The sequence below is a fragment of the Anabrus simplex genome, chromosome 3 (assembly GCF_040414725.1).
Source record: "Anabrus simplex isolate iqAnaSimp1 chromosome 3, ASM4041472v1, whole genome shotgun sequence".
In the NCBI taxonomy this organism is placed as follows: Eukaryota; Metazoa; Arthropoda; class Insecta; order Orthoptera; family Tettigoniidae; genus Anabrus; species Anabrus simplex.
In genome coordinates, this window is record NC_090267.1 from 82,036,585 (window position 1) to 82,054,799 (window position 18,215).

The 18,215-nt window shown below is 42.1% G+C and overlaps 1 protein-coding gene across 3 annotated transcripts in view; it reads right to left on the minus strand.

Moving 5' to 3' along the window:
• Positions 1-11,609: 11,609 nt before the first annotated feature.
• LOC136865996 (PTS-dependent dihydroxyacetone kinase 1, dihydroxyacetone-binding subunit DhaK) overlaps positions 11,610-18,215 on the minus strand; it is a 380,683-nt gene continuing 374,077 nt past the window's right edge. For all 3 annotated transcript variants that reach the window (XM_067142600.2, XM_067142599.2, XM_067142602.2), the window contains 2 exons: positions 17,939-18,075; positions 11,610-11,983 (listed from right to left, as the gene is read on the minus strand). In XM_067142600.2, the coding sequence (XP_066998701.2) occupies positions 11,818-11,983; positions 17,939-18,075 (303 nt within the window). In that variant the 3' untranslated portion in view covers positions 11,610-11,817. The remainder of the gene's footprint in view (positions 11,984-17,938; positions 18,076-18,215) is intronic.

Below are 18,215 nucleotides of genomic sequence, written 5' to 3' on the forward strand. Positions count from 1 at the left end.
GCTGCCTAGCAGATGTGGGCGCACTTGAGGGATATGCTAGTGGGAGAGGTTGTTGCATGGCACTCGTTGACGGAATCGAATGTACTGGAACTGAAGGTTCGTTTCGCAGAATGGCCATGTATCCTTGACGGTCGAAACCGGGTTCGGGTGTAGGAGGGGGAGATTGCATGATTACTTGGGTGAACTTACGCTTACGCGGGTTGGGAGTCGAAGAGGATGAGGGATTTGACGATAGAGGAGGGAACTGAAGTTCTTGTTGCTCGGAATGATAAATGGGAAGGGTGATTCGGGCTTTAGCTTCGGGAAAAGATATGTGTTCAGTACTCATTAATGTTTTAATGGTGACCTGATACTTATGTTCTGGACAAATTGATGAACCTGTGACATGGTTTTTTTTACAGTACGCACATTGCGTAAATTGCTCCGTACATGCCTGGGTTTCATGTTGTTGCGCACATTTCCCATAACGAGCATTTTTCGCTTGACATTGTCGAATTGTATGGCCATATCGCTGGCATTTGCGGCAGCGAATGGGGGAAAAGATGTAAGGTTCAACTTCCATGTACACCTTATATAAGGCGACATGGGAGGGTAATGTTTGTGATCTGAAAACAATTTTTACTGAACCCGTAGGCAGGTATTGGGTTTCCCCATCTTGAATTGCACGGCGGTTAAGTCGTTGCAAGCTTTTAACTGGTGCCTCGGATTCCAGGTACTGTAATATGTCATCATTCGATAAACCTTTTTCAACTCCACGAATAATGCCTACTCTTAACACTTGTGAGGATGGAATGTACGCTTTAATTTTGAGGGTTTCAAGCATAGGATTGCTCAGAAATGCGTTTGCTTGGAAGCCGTATGAAAGGTAACTTGTAGTCGATTACGTCCTTTACGTTGGATCGATTTGACATTGAGTTTGGTTTCATAAAAACGGCGACCAAGTGCCATAGGATGTAAATTGCCGATGTTTTGCTCGTTTATGTATCAACAAATACAAAGAAAGGTCCATGATGAAAACGATTATAATATTCCGGTGTAGAATCCACTTGGGAAGCCTCGGATTGATTGTTAGATTGTTCAGAATTAGAACGGTCTACCACTTCGGTATTACGCCTCTGTACATCGGACTCAGTGGACTGAGAACCTTGCTGTCGTGTCGTATTACTGGATGAATTGGTTATGGGTTCCTCTTCCATAGGTACTACAATTTCACGCTCCACTCGTAAGGAATTCCCGGTTACCGCCAACGTTCCTCCACTGTCGGTCTCCATTGCTTATCACTCCCGCACCACACGTGAACGAAAACACAAGTGGTTCACAAAATTTGAATTCCGCTCACACTACCCGCCCACTACTGCGAATTTTGGCTCAGGGGGGTGAAACTCTAATAGGGCTTTTGGTTCCAATCGGTAGCTAGCTTCAGGTAGTTTCAGTCTCTTTTTCTAGATGGCGCTGGAGGTCATTCATAACGTGTAAATAGTTAAATACACGTTCTGTAGATGGCACGCAAGTAAGCATGAAATGAGCGTTGTTAATAATTAAAGGCAGTTTGTCTCGAAGTGAAGTATTTAAAGTATTTCAAGTCTAACCTCAATCAGTGGGCACTTCTAACAAATTAATTAGTCATAAAACGTCAAGCATTGTGGAGATAATATTGCTGAATTGCATCGAAATCGACTTTACCCAATCGATTAACATTGTTCGAACTTATATCGATTTTAATCGATAGTTCCCATGATGCTACAGTATTTGTTAGTGATGGGTTACGACTGGAATCGCGAAGAATCGATTCCATATGTCTGGGGAATCGGGTACCCGATTCCGGAATCGATTCCGAGGAACTAGTAGCACCATCTATGATGCAGATACGTAAACACGTGCAGCACGAATGTGTTCTGTAATGTGAGTTCGTTTTGGTTTATAACCAGGTCTGTTTACAAGCCATGCCTGCTTTTATTGTAGTTTCCTGGAGTTATATACTCTAATGCGACTGTAGTTTCATCAGAAACTATGATCCTCTGTTTGAAACTATTCAAATTGTATTAAATCAAAACTTGCACGGGGATTATGACATAATATAACAGTACTCTTTCTACAAAATACAATTGTACTAAGGAGACAACCTTAACTAATGTTAAGCAGTGATGAAAAGAAAAATAGTAATTCTGAGGGTTTCTCATAATAATATTTAGTAGTAGTATGAAATGTTCTTATTTTTCTACAACTTTTCCCACACCTATGGGGTCGCGGGTGCGAACTGTATCGCGCATGTTGATTTGGCCCTGTTTTACAACCGGATGCCTTTCGTGACGCCAACCCTATATGGAGGGATATAATCACTATCGCGTGTTCCTGCGGTGGATGGTAGTGTAGTGTGCTGTCTGAATATGAAGAGGAAAATGTTGGGACAAACACAAACACCCAGTCCCTGGGCCAAAAGAACTAATTGGAGGCGATTAAAATCCTCCACCCTGCCGGGAATCGAACCCGGGACCCTCTGAACCGAAGGCCTCAGCGCTGACCATTCAGCCAGTGAGCCCAACAGTGGTACGGTATGTTCATTGCAAATTAAATGCAACGGAAGCCAGTATGTTAGGAAACAAGTTGTATACTTATTAAAAATGTGACTTAATTCCACATATTTTATACGTTTATACTAGCGATAATTGAAAACCACATTAGGAAAATACAGTATGAGCATAATAACAATGCCGATTGCTACACCCAGTGTCGAAATGTGTAATGTGATTTCCAGACTACCAGGGTGGCATAATGTGGCATAATTCATTCACGACAACCAGTTACATATTTCACTGTATGCAAAAGAAATAGTAAATATTACACGTTCGAATTTACTCCACTTATATACGGAAGACTCACTCTATTGAGTGCGACCGAAACACTCTCGTGACGTCATCGGGAACCGATTCCTCGCATGCGACATTGAGTGCGACCGCGGAGTCGTAGGAACCGATTCTCGCGATTCCAGGCGTCATTCGCGCACATCACTAGTATTTGTGTTGTTTGAATTCCAAGTGCTCATGTGCTTGTGATGTAAATCTTAGTTCCTTGTGCTTGTTTATTTGAAATATATCTTCGCCAGTCCTCCTGAAATCCTGTATTTCCTGTTTGAGTACACATCAGGGGCTGAAAGCTGAATGGTTCTATTAATGTAGTTCTATATATTTCCTGTCTCAGTGCATTTAATTCTGTTATTTTTATTTTCATGTGGTACTTGGATATTGATGTGATACCCCATTGTCTTGCATATGGTGTGCTCTATTGTCTTGCTTTCGAAGGGATTTCTTATTTGTTATAATATGAGCTTTGTGTTAATGTGTCAATCATTCATTTGAAGTTAAAGCTGCTTTGAGGTGTGTGGTTATGTTCTCAGTAACATAGTATGCCATACGAACTACGGGTATCAGATCATTATTTACAACGTAGTAAGTACTTGGAAATAAAAAAACATATTTGAATTACAATGTATTGGGCATGGAAGTAGTAGAACTGCATTATTATCGCCGTTTTGTGGGGGGTGGAGGGCGAGGGGCATGGAAAGGAGGGGGGGACAAAGAGGGGGGGAGGAACCGTAAGCATTAGTGATGTGCGCGAGTAACGCTTGGACTCGCGAGAATCGACTCTGGCGAGTCCAAGCCTCGCCGAGTAACCCGTGCGAAGTACTCGAGTCTCCACTGTAACGTCACGATTCATAACTGCGACCTGTTGCCGAGCAGTCGGAAGAAATGCCCCAATCATTAAATACTATTACAACAGCTACGTAAATGATGACCATAACGTGAAACACGCGAGTGTATGACCGTAACTTATTTGTTTCGAAATGCCATTCGTTTAGTTTGTCACACAATGTTCTTCCTTTTCCCCTTCGTCTATATTTAGTTGGGCGCGTTCATTATAGTACCTCTGTAGCGTAACGGGTAGTGTTACTAACTCCCATCCTTCGAACCCTGGGTTCGACTCCCGGTACCGTCAGAAATTTAAGAATGTCCGGAAGGCTGGTATGTGATTGAAATGGTACATGCAGCTCACCTGCAATGGGGGTTTTCCCGAAAGGAGCTGCACCACCTCGGGATGAGGATATGAGTTTGCATATTTGCATTATATCGCCCAGTAGGTTAGCCTTTGGTAACTTGAGATACGGAGTAAAGATTAGGAACATGATTTAACTATTCATTGTACGCTTCCTTCCCTCTTCCTTGTCTATCCCTCCCAATCTTCCCATCCCCCACCAAGACCCTTGTTCAGCATAGCAGGTGAGGCCGCCTGGGCAAGGTACTGATCATTCTCCCCAGTTGTATTCCCCGACCCATTGTCTCACGCTCCAGGACACTGCCCTTGAGGCGGTAGAGGTGGGATCCCTGGCCAAATCCGAGGGAAAAACCGAACCTGGAGGGTAAGCAGATTAAGAAGAAGAAGAAGAGGAAGAAGAAGAAATAGGGCAGTGTCCTGGAGCTTCAGACTCTGGGTCGGGGGATACAACTGGGGAGGATGACCAGTACCTCGCCAGGCGGCCTCACCTGCTATGCTAAACAGGGGCCTTGGCGGGGATTGGAAGGGATAGGCAAGGAAGAGGGAAGGAATCGGCCGTGGCCTTAAGTTAGGTACCATCCCGGCATTTGCCTGGAGGAGAAGTGGAAAACCACGGAAAACCACTTCCAGGATGGCTGAGGTGGGAATCGAACCCACCTCTACTCAGTTGACCTTCCGAGGCTGAGTGGACCCCGTTCCAGCCCTCGTACCACTTTTCAAACTTCGTGGCAGAGCCGGGTATCGAACCCGGACCTCCGAGGGTGGCAGCTAATCATGCTAACAACTACACCACAGAGGCGGACCATCCCTATTTCACATTTAAAATATCTTAACACAGCCGCTAGTTACGTAGATTCATCTGAACACACTGCAGACAATTGGCAGTGCGAGACGCAAGTTTCGGTAAGAGGCGCAATGTTCACACAATTGTAGAGATCAGATATACCACACACAGCTTTAAAAGCTTTGCGGTCAGGTATTCTTTGTATAGTCACGAGCGTACAATAATGCCCTTTATAATATAAATAGATTAGTCGAAAATGTACGTTTGTCCTGCCTGATCTCTACAGTTTCACACTGTGCGCCGGTAAAATGAAATGGCGTATGGCTTTTAGTGCCAGGAGTGTCTGATGACATGCTCGGCCCGCCAGATTCAGGTCTTTCGATTTGACACCGGTAGGCGCCCTGCTCGTCATAATGAGGATGAAATGATGATGACGACAACACACACACCCACCCCCCGTGTCGGCAAAATTAACCAATGATGGTTAAAATTCGTGACCCTGCCGCGTATCGAACCCGCGACCCCTGTGACCAAAGGCCAGCACGCTAACCATTTAGCCATAGAGCCGGACTGTAGCTCATAAGCACCTGTGTCCATACATTCCTCAGTTTACGTTACAATATGGTGTAGGCCTATACATTCGTGTAAATACGACATAATGTACATCAGTTTGTACATTATATCACTGTGCATTATTTGGAAACGGACCCAATACTTGTCCTTGGCCTACCTAAAATATTAAGCATCATGTAGTTTCCATACACGGCTCGCAGATAACGCTGCCAGCGTCCTCGGCCTCGAGTCCGGACTCGAGTACCTCGAGTTTTACGATCCCAGACTCGAGTCTTCGCGAGTCCATTCCCAGCCCATCACTAGTAAGCATACCCGGATGTGTGTCACTGCGCCGGATGTTAATTCTCCGCGCTATCTGTTGATAGCAATACTAAGGTATTGCACCAGAATGCACACTGTGGCGCTATCTCGGAAAAGAGACTAAAACTACTAGCGCCAAGTGGCTTGGAACCGAAATTTATCATTGAGTTTCATCTCTATTCTATTCTATCCTCTTTGTTTTGGCTCCTCCCCGCAGTCGGACTCCGCCCAAGTCACCTAGATTACAAAAAATCACTGCCACCAATCCCGAAATCTGAAGCCACCATAGAAGATCAAGAGTGGGTATATAGGACTACATCACAGAATTTACATTGCTCGTGGGTAGAGGAGCAGGGGCTGCGAGTCACGTCACGTGTTTCTCAAACCTGCAGAATGGCATCAAAACATGCGGCCCTTCGAATTCTTAGAAAAGCCATGGCTACTCAGTGGCAGAGTCATAACGCGTCTATTGTACTTGACGCTTAGTAAAATTAAGGTTTATAGACAGCAGGAATATTTTCGTGATCGATAGTCGTATTGTAAAGATACGTGGAAAAGCTATTGCTGGCAAATTTTCAACGGGTTCTAGTCGATATTATGATGCCAATTTTAAGTTAATGTTTATTAAACACTCGGAAATGTAGAATAATTGTGCAGCCGCAAGAAAATACGGCATAGGCCTAACTAAAGCCAATATTTTGCGTTAGCGTGAAGACAAAGAGCTAAAAAATGTGTAGGCCTACTGTACAAAAAATGCATTCAGTGGTCAGCAACAAGGACGCTTTAAAGAAGTCGAAGATGAAATTGTAAGGTATGTGCATGAAAAACTCAAGGGCGGAATGGCCATACCTTGACGCAATAAACTCGTTCGTTGACTTTCAACGTTCACGATTAGGCCTATACATCGTTAGCCGCTGAATTTGGCCGAACTCGACAAGCGAGACGTGCGTGTAGCGGTAGCCGGTTATATCTGACGCTGCGTAAAAGTAACAGTTTTATAGACAGCAAGAATAATTTCCGGATGGATCGTTGTATTGTAGAGATGCATGGAATAGGTATTGCCGGAAAATTTTCCACGAGTTCTCTTTGTTATTATGATGAAAATGTTAAGTTAATGGTCCTTAAACCCGCGGAAATAAAGAATAATTGTGCAGCCGCAAAAAAAAAAAAAAAAAAGTACGGCGTGACGAAAGTCAATGTTCGGCGTCTAAAAATAGTCTAAAAATGCGTGGGCCTACTGTACAACAAGGCATTCATATGTTTTTACAAACTTCGTTTTGAGCCTGATTTAATTTTTTTTTTGACGGGAAAAGTGGGGTTCAGAATGAAATTAAACATACACTTTCACGTAGTATAGAATTACGAAAAATAACAAACAAGCAAGCGTAGTGTGGATAATCATCTGCGGAAACACAAGTTTTGAACAAACTGATTGCCGTTTCATGCCGATTTTAATGTGCATGAAGGGTTTTCCGACTTTTATACAAAAATCGGATATAGCGACAATCCGTTATAGCGAGTCAGGTTTTCGCTGTTATGAATTCTCGCTATAACGGACTTCTAGTGTATTTGCGTTTGGTTGTTGTCTGTGTGGAAATCTTTCCTGGTACAGGCGCTGTGCTTCCTGTGCGTTCTGTCTTGCTTCGCCGTAGTGAAGAAATGACCAGGACAGCTAGGCTACACCAAATGTCAGGCCACTACACATTCAACATGCATGCTATTGGTCGAATGTGGCACGAATGGCCTCTTATTTGATCCTCAAAGTTTAAAATATGAATAAAAATATTTATCACTCGTGGGATTCGAACCCACCTACCAACGCAACATGCATCAACACGTCTGCGGGTAGTCCACTACATCACGGTGACTGTTGCCTCCAGTTTATCAGAAAGCTTACTTGGTGTAAAACTGCATCCAGTTTCACAAACTCACACACGTTTTCTATCAGTATGCTTTTAGAGATAATTTCATAACCAATCGAAAGCTTATAATTGACACGTATATTTTACATATTGATATATTGATATATTACATATTGCATGTTTTTGCAAAAGTCGTGCATTGATGATGCAGTAAGTGCTTTAAAGGCGACTGTAGCTTGGTATACAGCAAAGGAAAATCGACCATCACCCCACTGACGTTTGTTGGGAGATTTATCTCCGTATGCAGTTATCAGACTGTGCCTCTTAAATAGGCTTCTGATAAGCTCACCTGCATACACCCAGCATCAGTGGGTAGGGTCTGACACATCCCACTCTGACGAGTCTAGTGTCAGACCTAAGACGAAGCGTTGGTTAATAGAGCAAATGCCTGATAGGCCTTACATCTGATATACTGTTCGTTGGGATGCCTAAAAGCAGAAACGTCAGGTGCGGCTGACTCAACCGGTATTCAAGTTTTCAACCTGTAAGGGGTTGTCCCATTTCCAGTCCTTCCCATTACTTTAAATTCTGGTTGTTCACATCAACATTCCAGAGGGAGAATACTGGAATGGAAGATGACCCAGAACAAGTCTGCGAGAAAGGTGGACTAGTATTGTAAATGAAGCAATAAGGAAAAGAGGTGTAACTTGGCCCATGATGTTTAAAAAAAAAAAAAAAAAAAAGGAAATTAAAAAAAAATGGGAAAGAACGTCGATTCATTACCCTGCTCAGTAATTGGGCACAAAAGGTAGAAAATAGTATTTGTATGGCAAGCCAAGCTTTCAGGTCTACAATTGAAGCAAAATGCCTTAGCTGTAAAAGTTATAGTTACAATCTCACGAAAAATGTATACCGGGTTGAGATGTGTGGTTATGGGCTAGAAAACGGTAGGAATCTTGAGCGCTACTATTAATTCATTATGAGTACCCCAAATGAACCCATAATAATAATTAATAATTTGTGTGGCTATTTCTAGCTGAGTGCAGCCCTTGTAAGGCAGACTCTCTGATGAGGGTGGGCGGCATCTGCCATGAGTAGATAACTGCGTGTTATTGTGGTGGAGGATAGTGGTATGTGTGGTGTGTGAGTTGCAGGGATGTTGAGGACAGCACAAACACCCAGCCCCCGAGAAAATGGAATTAACCAATGAAGGTTAAAATCTCCGACCCGGCTGGGAATCGAACTCAGGACCCTCTGAAGAAAAGGCCAGTATGCTGACTATTCAGCCATTGAGTCAGGCTTCTTCTTCTTCGTTTTGCCTCATGACTGAGGCGTCGTGACTATCATAATATTCAGCCCTCTAGCCGATGAACCATACTCCGCCATTCTTCCCTATCTAAAGCTTTCAATGTGGTTACTCTGAGAGAACACTGTAGGGGGCCGTTCACCATGTCAATCCATCGCGTTGGTATTCGTCCTCGTTGTCTGGTTCCCTGGACTTTGCCCTCAACAATCAGCTTTTGAAGACTACCATCTCGGCGCATTATATGTCCAAAGTAGCGTACAATCCGTTGAGAGACCTTACACGATAGACAAACTTTTATCTGAAGTTGGTTCAGGATTGATGTGTTCATGCGATGAGCTGTCCAAGGAATCCCTAACATTTTCCTCCAGCACCACATTTCAAAGCTCTCTATCTGTTCACGATCACGTTTGAGGATGGTCCACGTCTCTGCTATGAACCCATAAAAGTAGCCCAGATATGAAGAACATGTACCTTACAACAGGAGGTGCACACACAGATGAGGAACAGGTATTTTATAGGTTGGGAACTCCCCACTGTATCTCAAGCCTCCCAAGAACTCACATGGAAGGGGTAGGGTTGGAGAACTGAAAGTAGTAATAATAATAATAATAATAATAATAATAATAATAATAATAATAATAATAATAATAATAATAATAATAATAATAATAATAATAATAATAATAATGTTATTTGTTTTATGTCCCACTAACTACTCTTTTACAGTTTTCGGAGATGCCCGAGAACTGAAAGTGAACGGTGCTCAAGGGTTAGGAGGTTCGAATCCCACGTAAGTATTTTCTCTTTTTTACAGCCAGTTGCCTGGGATATGGCAAGGTTGTATACTTAATAGTTTTCACAGACTGATTTGTTAATTTGGTTCTGAAAAGCACCGTTGGTATGGAGACATATGGTATGGAACTGGGTTGGAAGAGGCTAGGAAACGTGACAGAATTTCAGTTACCTTCGTTGTTTAATGCAGCACCTGCTCAAATTAACAACTTCCGTAGTCAATAGAGAGCTATGCAAGATGCAACATCTCTGGCGTAGTGGATCAGCATGCCTCGGTGATGAGATGTCTAAGGTGACCAGCATTGGCCAGCTCCTGTGCATACACTGCATACACACGTTGTTTTACATGGCCCTACAGAAAGAAAACCGATCTGGCAGGCCAGGGGACAGATCCTCCCCTTCCTATCCATTTATCAGCATACCGCATGGAGATGGTTCCAAACCACTACCGCCACATGTGGTGGAGCTCTGTCATGTAGAAACCATATCCTGGCGCAGTCAAGGAGTGGCACGTTCCAAGAACAGTGGTAGTTCATTTTGGAGAAACCGCAGATAGCGTTCTCATGTCAGAGGTCCCTCAAAAGGTCATCACCCATGCTGCCACACCATACGTTCACACCCCATTGAACCTGGAAAGCTGTCCGTTTTACCCAGTGGGGATTATCTACACTTCAGTAATGCATATTATGGCAATTAACGGTTCCATCGTTGTGGAACCACGCTTCATCCATAAATAATATGGTTGCTAAAAAGGCAGGATCAATGTCTAAATGCTGTAGGGACCATTGACAAAATACAACCCGGGCTTCTAAATCATGACCATTGGTCTCCTGGTGTAAGTGCAGATGATACAGATAAAACCGCTGGGTATACAATATCAGCATAACAGATGGCTGGCTGACGTTCGGCTCCTTTGCAATGGCCCGTGTGGTAGTGTGAGGGTTATGCCTGATAGCATCCAAGATAACCTCATCAATTGTGAGCAGATGTCAACGGATGACCTCGAACAGACTGGGTCCTTCCCAGAGACGCAGTAGCCCACAGACATATTTCCACACTCTGAAATGTCATGCCTGTTGGTTGTCGTCTATGCGGATAGCATTCTCAATACAGGCATTGTGCCTGGTATGCATTCTGTCTAGCTTTTCCATAAATGAGTCAAATATCCACATACTTGTCACCCAAATAAATCACAAGGCTGTGAATAAGCTTTGTGTTGTGTTGTGACTTGCCTCGAAGGAGAGGAGTTCATGTATCTACATACCTACCTGCATTCGTATGTTGTTATCATTCTGATGAGGCCCTACCTGGTCAAGTTGTATGGCAATTGAAATTTGCAGATGATCAAGCAATTCTAGCAGGTAGCCTATGCTAACTGGTTGTCTGTGTCCTAGTCACAGACCATCACTTCCTCATTCTTGTCCAACCCAACACCATACCCTATGCCACAGGGCCAAATAAGCAAATCAGTATGTGGAAACTATCGAGTATGCAACTTTACCACATCCCAGGGAACTAGTAAAAAAATTGCATGGGATTTGAACCTTTGAGCACTATCCACTGTCATGGATCCCAATGTGCCCTTGCCGTACAGCGTATACAGTACCTGTTCCTGGTCTGTGTGTGCACCTCCTGTTGTAAGGTATGTGTTCTTCACACCTGTGCTCATTTTACGGGTTCATTCAAGGTACCCATAAAGAATTAATCGTGATGCTCACGATTCCTGCTGTTTTCTAGCCCATAACCACACATCTCGTATTATTAGCCCAGTTTAGGGAGAAGGACCAATGTATTTCAGAATTTTAGTAAAAGTGGTGGGATGCATAAATCTAGATTGCAAGGAGCTGGTGAACCACTCGGTATATCAGAGGAGAGTCTGGGGTTGGTTCAAGTCACTATTCTCCAAATTGCTAGTTATATTGTGGTAATTCAATAACAGATAAAGGTTTTGGAAGTTTAATATGTGATTCACAATGTTGAATCTTTGAGCCTAACACTCACATATAAAGTAAGAAATTGTACAATTCAGCAGCGGTCCCACTGATAATATATTACAGAAGCCACAGAAAGAGTTTGACCGGTCTTATTCATATGTCTTTTAAACCAGCAGTCCTCTCACATCTCCAATTACTTTTTAATTGATTATATTTTCATTTCTTGATACATGTCTTGTTGTCACAGGTATACTTTGTAGTTGGTGTGGTTTCTTTACGTTGCAGGGCATCTAAAATTGCACGTAGCCAAACTGTAACTCCGTACGCTCCTGCATCAAAGTCAGTAACCAAAGCCTCACTTACGTAAGATGCTCGGCCAGCCCTGAAACATAATAAAAATGTATTGATATATTTCAGGTGCATAAAAAATCTTACTAGTACATGCACAATTACACATAAAGTTCAGAGTCAAATTTACATATCGCAATACAGTAGAACCTCGATTATACGTTCCCGGAAACTACGTTTTCCCGCATTATTCATTAAAATTACGTAGTCCCGCGAGCATCCTAATTAAATCACGTAAAAATCTCGCATTTCCCGTTCCTCAAAGAAACGATTTCCTGGATCAACCGTCCAGAAATTTCAGTCCCATCAACGCTAAATCCTCGATCACGTGTTTCTCAAGAAACTGTATCTAATGAAAGGACGGCTACGTCATACTTAAGGATCTTGGTGCTGATGTCCTGTCATTGCAGAAGAAGTACTGTACTGGAAAAGCGATCGGCGGTGAACTTGCATAAGGGATCATCTTAGCATCGCATTCAGGTAGTATTGTTTAGAGAATCCTTGGAAATCATAAAGCAGAGAGTACCCACGACAATTGGAAGGAGACAGAGCGCATTTTGACAGCTCTATTTGAAGACGGAATGAGTTTCGTCAAATGTTCGTACTTGCAAAACGTCTACGTTATGTCCAGGGTTAGATGTTTATTTTTTTACTTTTTTCGAGAGTATCGCCAAACAGGTTTTCGGCACTTCCCTCAGGGCACTGTATAGTCATTAGGCTTTCAGGCAGGAATCGAAACTGCTCCTTAAGTAACACAAATTTAGTACCTATTTGAATATTATCGTATACGATTATGTTATCAAGACCAGAATAGATGTTGCACCTTACATACATAAAGCCATGGGAGGTTTTGAGATTGCCTATATCTGTTTATGTCCTAATACAGGGTGGCGCACAAATAGTTGACACATTTGAAAAGCAAATATAAAATGCAACTTACGTACTATGTTGTTAAAATTTTGCTCACACGTTCCCTGTTTCATGGGAATAACTATAGAGGTGACACTGCTGCTTTGTCTCCAAATGCCTGCATTCCAGTAAGCTTTCTGCCATGGCCGCCCACGGCCGACTCTCTGTTCAGCAGCGCGCCAAAACAGTTATCTTTTATGGCGACTTAAAGGAAATTTCGAGCTGTATATCAGACTACGTGGGCACAGCAAGGAACATCGTACTTCGCTTATACAGAAACTTTGAAGAACAAGGCAGTGTTAAGGAAGAAAAGCGACCACGTGCACCAGCAGTTCAGTCTCCCGAAAGCATCGCTGCGCTGAGGGACGCCATGCAGCGCAGCCCACACAAGTCAACACGGGGAGCTTCAAGATAAAGTGGAATATTGCGCTATTCAGTTCAAAGACTGTTACACGGTGACCTTCAATTGTACTTGTACGAAAAGATTGTACTACACAAGCTAACAGATCTTCTCAGACAGAAAAGTTTGCAGTACGCCTTATGGACTCAAAATATAGATAAAATACCGTTTAACACTTGGTTCTCTAACGAAGCTTATTTTCATCTCAACGGGCACTTACTTAATAAACAAAATGTGCGGTTTTGGGCTACAGAAAAACCGGACATTATTCACGAAAAAAACACGTATAGGGGAAAAGTGAGTCTGTGTGTAGGTCTGCCAAGACATGGGTTAAATGGACCATTTTTCTTCAGTCAGACAGTTTTTTGCATAGCGATAGAAGAACATGCTGGGGAATGGATTCATGTCTCAAATTCACGCTATCCCTATTCATATACAGTAGTTGGTGCAAGATGGTGCAACACCTTACACTGCTAACGACATTCTTGAGTTTTTGAGGGGAGTATTTGGTGTACCCACAGTACAACGATAATGGCAGATTCTTCTGGCCTCCTTAAAGCCCATATGCAAATACTTGCGATTCCTTTAATGGGGATATTTGAAAGAAAAACCTTTTTGCTTCAAGACCTCAAAGCCGCATGAAAATGTGTGCTCGTATCTTGCATCTCTGCAGTGAAATTCATGAAGACCTGTGCCGCAGTCATCAGAAACACGCGTACTCGTCTCGAAGAGGTTGTCTGCCGCAGTGGAGGCCACATTGAACGTGTGATATAGTGAACTGTATTTCCAGGGTCCAAGATGCCTGTGTCTAAAATTTCATTAGTGTTCTGTGAAAAATAAATTTGTTATTCTAAAATTAAATGTGTCAACTATTCGTGCGCCACCCTGTATAAGACTGGGAATTTCATTTTTTTGTGTTAAAATATTATAAAAGCTGCAGTCGTTTTATTTGGGCACGTTACATTAAAAATGTATCATTTCGCACTCGTACCAACTTGTACAGTGAGCGTGCTTTCCAGCTGAGTTCAAGGCCGCGAATAATCGTAATTTCGGAAGTGTTAATGATATTTTTTCTCTTTCCAATTTTTTGTGATTAGTGACGGGCAGAACTGAATATAATGCATTCGAGAACTTGAGGATTGATACCAAATACAGTAGAGACAATACGCGACACTTACAGATTTAGCCTTGTTAAAATGGGAGACAATTCGACGGTGGTGCTCCTAGTGACTTGACCTGAAAAGTTGCGCTAAATTCAAATGATGATGATGATGCTTGTTGTTTAAAGGGGCCTAACATCGAAGGTCATCGGCCCGCTAAATTCAAATATCAAAGGAAATGCATATACGAAAATGGATAAATAAATTATGTCTAGAAAGAAAGTATTATTGAGATATTAACTTCGAAGTTGCTAAAGCAATTCTGGATAAATGAATGAAGAATTATTTAAAAGGTTATTATTTAAAGACTGAAATTAGACATATAAACAAGATGTAAAATGGACTGCTGTGAAATGGCTTGATCTTTCATTTATGCATTACGTTTTTTGCTTTAGCATTCCTGCCTGAACTTTTACAGTTAGATTTGTCTTTTTTATCATTTAAAAAACATTGTATCATCACATTAAGACACTTTTCAATAAAAATATCGTCACATTCCTTACACACATGATGCAATGAATCAACATTTAAAAGATGGACAATTTTCCTCTTAACATGAAGCCTACTAACAGAAAGAAAATCTATAAAATCCCGGCTTTAATCTGAGAAGAGAGACAAAATAAAGAAAAGTATGAAAATGTTGTTGATAGTGATGCTTTGAGGAATATTTACGTACAATTAGAGTAAAAATGTAACGTACCCTTGACTGTATAGTCAAGGATTTCTAAAGTGGCTGGCCTGGAAATGATCTGAACAGATCTTATAATTCTTATATAAGCGTGACGTCCCTTCTTTCTTGTACACCTTATCCAAATCACTTCTGTGACATTTTAAAACCCACAGATCACACCTACAACAACTCATCGGTATTGAAGTTTAACTGCTGCACTATACAATAAAATATGCGTATTATATTTTAAGCCAGTTAAAATATGGGTCGAGCAGGTCAGAAGATTATGAAGTACTATAAAAATCTCTTTGTCACTGGAAGAATATACAGTATGTGCAAACACAATATTAATACATTTTCTTGTCACGAGGCAAACGGAAGAAAGACCGCGCATTCTTCTCTACTTCATAGTTAATGCAGCCAAACACAGCACATACCTTTGCCCTCATGTTGAGAGGAGATATCAAGGAATGACACACGCTACTATTTAATTATGTCAACTCACTGAAAAGGCACAAATAACACCAAAAACTTCACACATAAATACACGTGCTCTTATGACAGAATCAGTAGTTCTCAGGTCTACCCGCTAGAGCGAGAGCTCTAATAGCTGTCCCTCGATATCTCACTGAGTGTTGCGTATTGTCTCTACTGTATTTGTTGATACTTTCAAAACCATATTCTCGTGTTCAACATAACCTTTGAAAGTCAATGTTGGCCTAGTTTATGCGGTACAAGATTTCCATAAACTGACTAGGAACAGTATACCGGTGACCAAATTATAATGAAAGATTTAAAAAACAAGGCTTTTGCCATCATGTTGGACGCTTTTGTATCTAATGTGCTTTATTTTATTAGATTAGAGAATGAAAAACTACTTGTGGTCGATTGTTGTTTGGCTTGGCGTAACGGGTGTTAGATTTTTCGAAGAGTTTGGCTGATCAAAGTTGCTGAACTGAAAGAAGTTTTCAAACGAATATGACAAAGTTTTCAGACGAAACTGACGAAGTTTCCCCGGTAAAACTGAATGTAAAGTTTCGAGATTATTACGTTGCGTACCGCTAATAAACGTTTGTAGCCAGCCCTGTGGTCTAACTTGCCTGCTTCTCACCCAGAGGGCCCGGGTTCGATTACTGGCCAGGTCAGGCATTTTTACCTGGATATGAGGGCTGGTTCCAGGTTCAGTCATTCTATGATTACGGTACCTTTAATTGAGGAGCTATTTAATGGTGATATGGCGAACCCGGTCTAGAGAGCCAGGAATAATGGCCGAGAGAATTCATCACACTGACCGTGCGTCACCTCGTAATCTGCAGGCCTTTGGACCGAGGGCGGTCGCTTGGTAGGCGGAAGGCCCATTGGGGCTGTAGTTTGGTTTGGTTTAGGAGCATTTGTAATATTATAAGTATACATATTTCATTTTTGTGATGTTTAGCCAAATTGTTGATGGTTCATTTGTTCCCGGATTTTCCGTTTTCCCGTGTTGTACATTTTTTCCCGTGGTCCCTCCAAAAACGGAGAATCGAGGTTCCACTGTGCCAACTGCACATGTTTCCCTTTGAGACTGGTACTTCGTCAGTATTGAAGTGACTCATAAGATTATGTCCTGATGATGACTATTTAAAAATACATATTTTTAAAACTTCAGCCTAAAAGTACAAAAAGTATGCAAATGAACTTTTAATTCCGATGGTTCAGGGGCTGTGTGGTACCAACTACAGCATTAGAATTCATCATAGGTGGGGCCATATTTCCATAGGCGCATAGATCGCCTACCACGCAACAAATCAAAAGACCTGCACCAGGCCTCTCCGAAGGCCATACACCATTGTTGTTAAAATAATGTGACAATTGAAGCCGAGATTGGGACGGGAGAAGGATGAGAGGCAATAATATGAGTGGGCCAAAACCTGGAGGCTGATTTAACAATACAGAATCTGCCCAGAATGATCTGGAAATAGAAACTACTGCAGGCTTACATAAAGAGCGAACTTGGCAAGACATGGTCAGTTTTGAGTGAGTTAGTGTTGCATCAATAGCCAGTGACCGAGCTCGATAGCTGCAGTCGCTTAAGTGCGGCCAGTATCCAGTATTCGGGAGATAGTAGGTACAAACCCCACTGTCGGCAGCCCTGAAAATGGTTTTCCGTGGTTTCCCATTTTCACACCAGGCAAATGCTGGGGCTGTACCTTAATTAAGGCCACAGCCGCTTCCTTCCCACTCCTAGCCCTTTCCTGTCCCATCGTCACCGTAAGACCTATCTGTGTCGGTGCGATGTAAAACAACTAGCAAAAAAAAAAAAAAAAAAAAAATAGCCAGTGAGTTACTTTTGGGGAGAAACTGTGAACAACTGGTGGATATAGAAGAACAACAGCAATGATGGAAGTGGTATATTGAGGAACTGTTTGGAGGCAGGAAGAATTTGACGAAGCACTGCAACAGATCCATGGCAGGAAATCTTCAAGGATTGATGAAATTCCAATAGTTACAAAAGCAGGAAGAGGGGCCTAACAAACAGAACTGTATCAACTGGTAGAGCAAATATGAAATACCAGAAAATAGCCAGAAGAACACTGCATAAACTGAACGATGAATATGGGAAAACGATACTTCCAGAAATGATGCATTGAGATCCTACTGTATGATGAAGGACAAAATTCTCCAGCAATTTACCATAGCGAATCACAGAAATGCCAAACTAAGCATGACTGCTACAGCAGTCCACCGGCCACACAGCATCACTCCCATGCAACTGCTGGAGCAGTCTACCGGAGCAAAAAGTTTCACAAGTACATCAGATGATCTCTCCATCCTTACATTTCTAATGTATGCAATATGAGAGTTTAGTACCTGGCAACCATATCCTTGGTCTTACTGCAACCCTCAATTGCGGCAGCTACAGCTTGTTCCACTGCCAGCAGAGTCTGACTTGCTGTTTCCTTTGGACTGGACAAGTATAACTCACAGGCAGGAACCAAAGCGTCCAGCTATAAACAATCACAACTATTTAAATATCATGTGTACAACAATTGTATTTAACAAAAAACAAAACAAAGAACAGTTTTATTGTTATCGAACAGAATAAGCAGCAACAAAATAATCAAGAGAGAACATCTTACATCAAGGA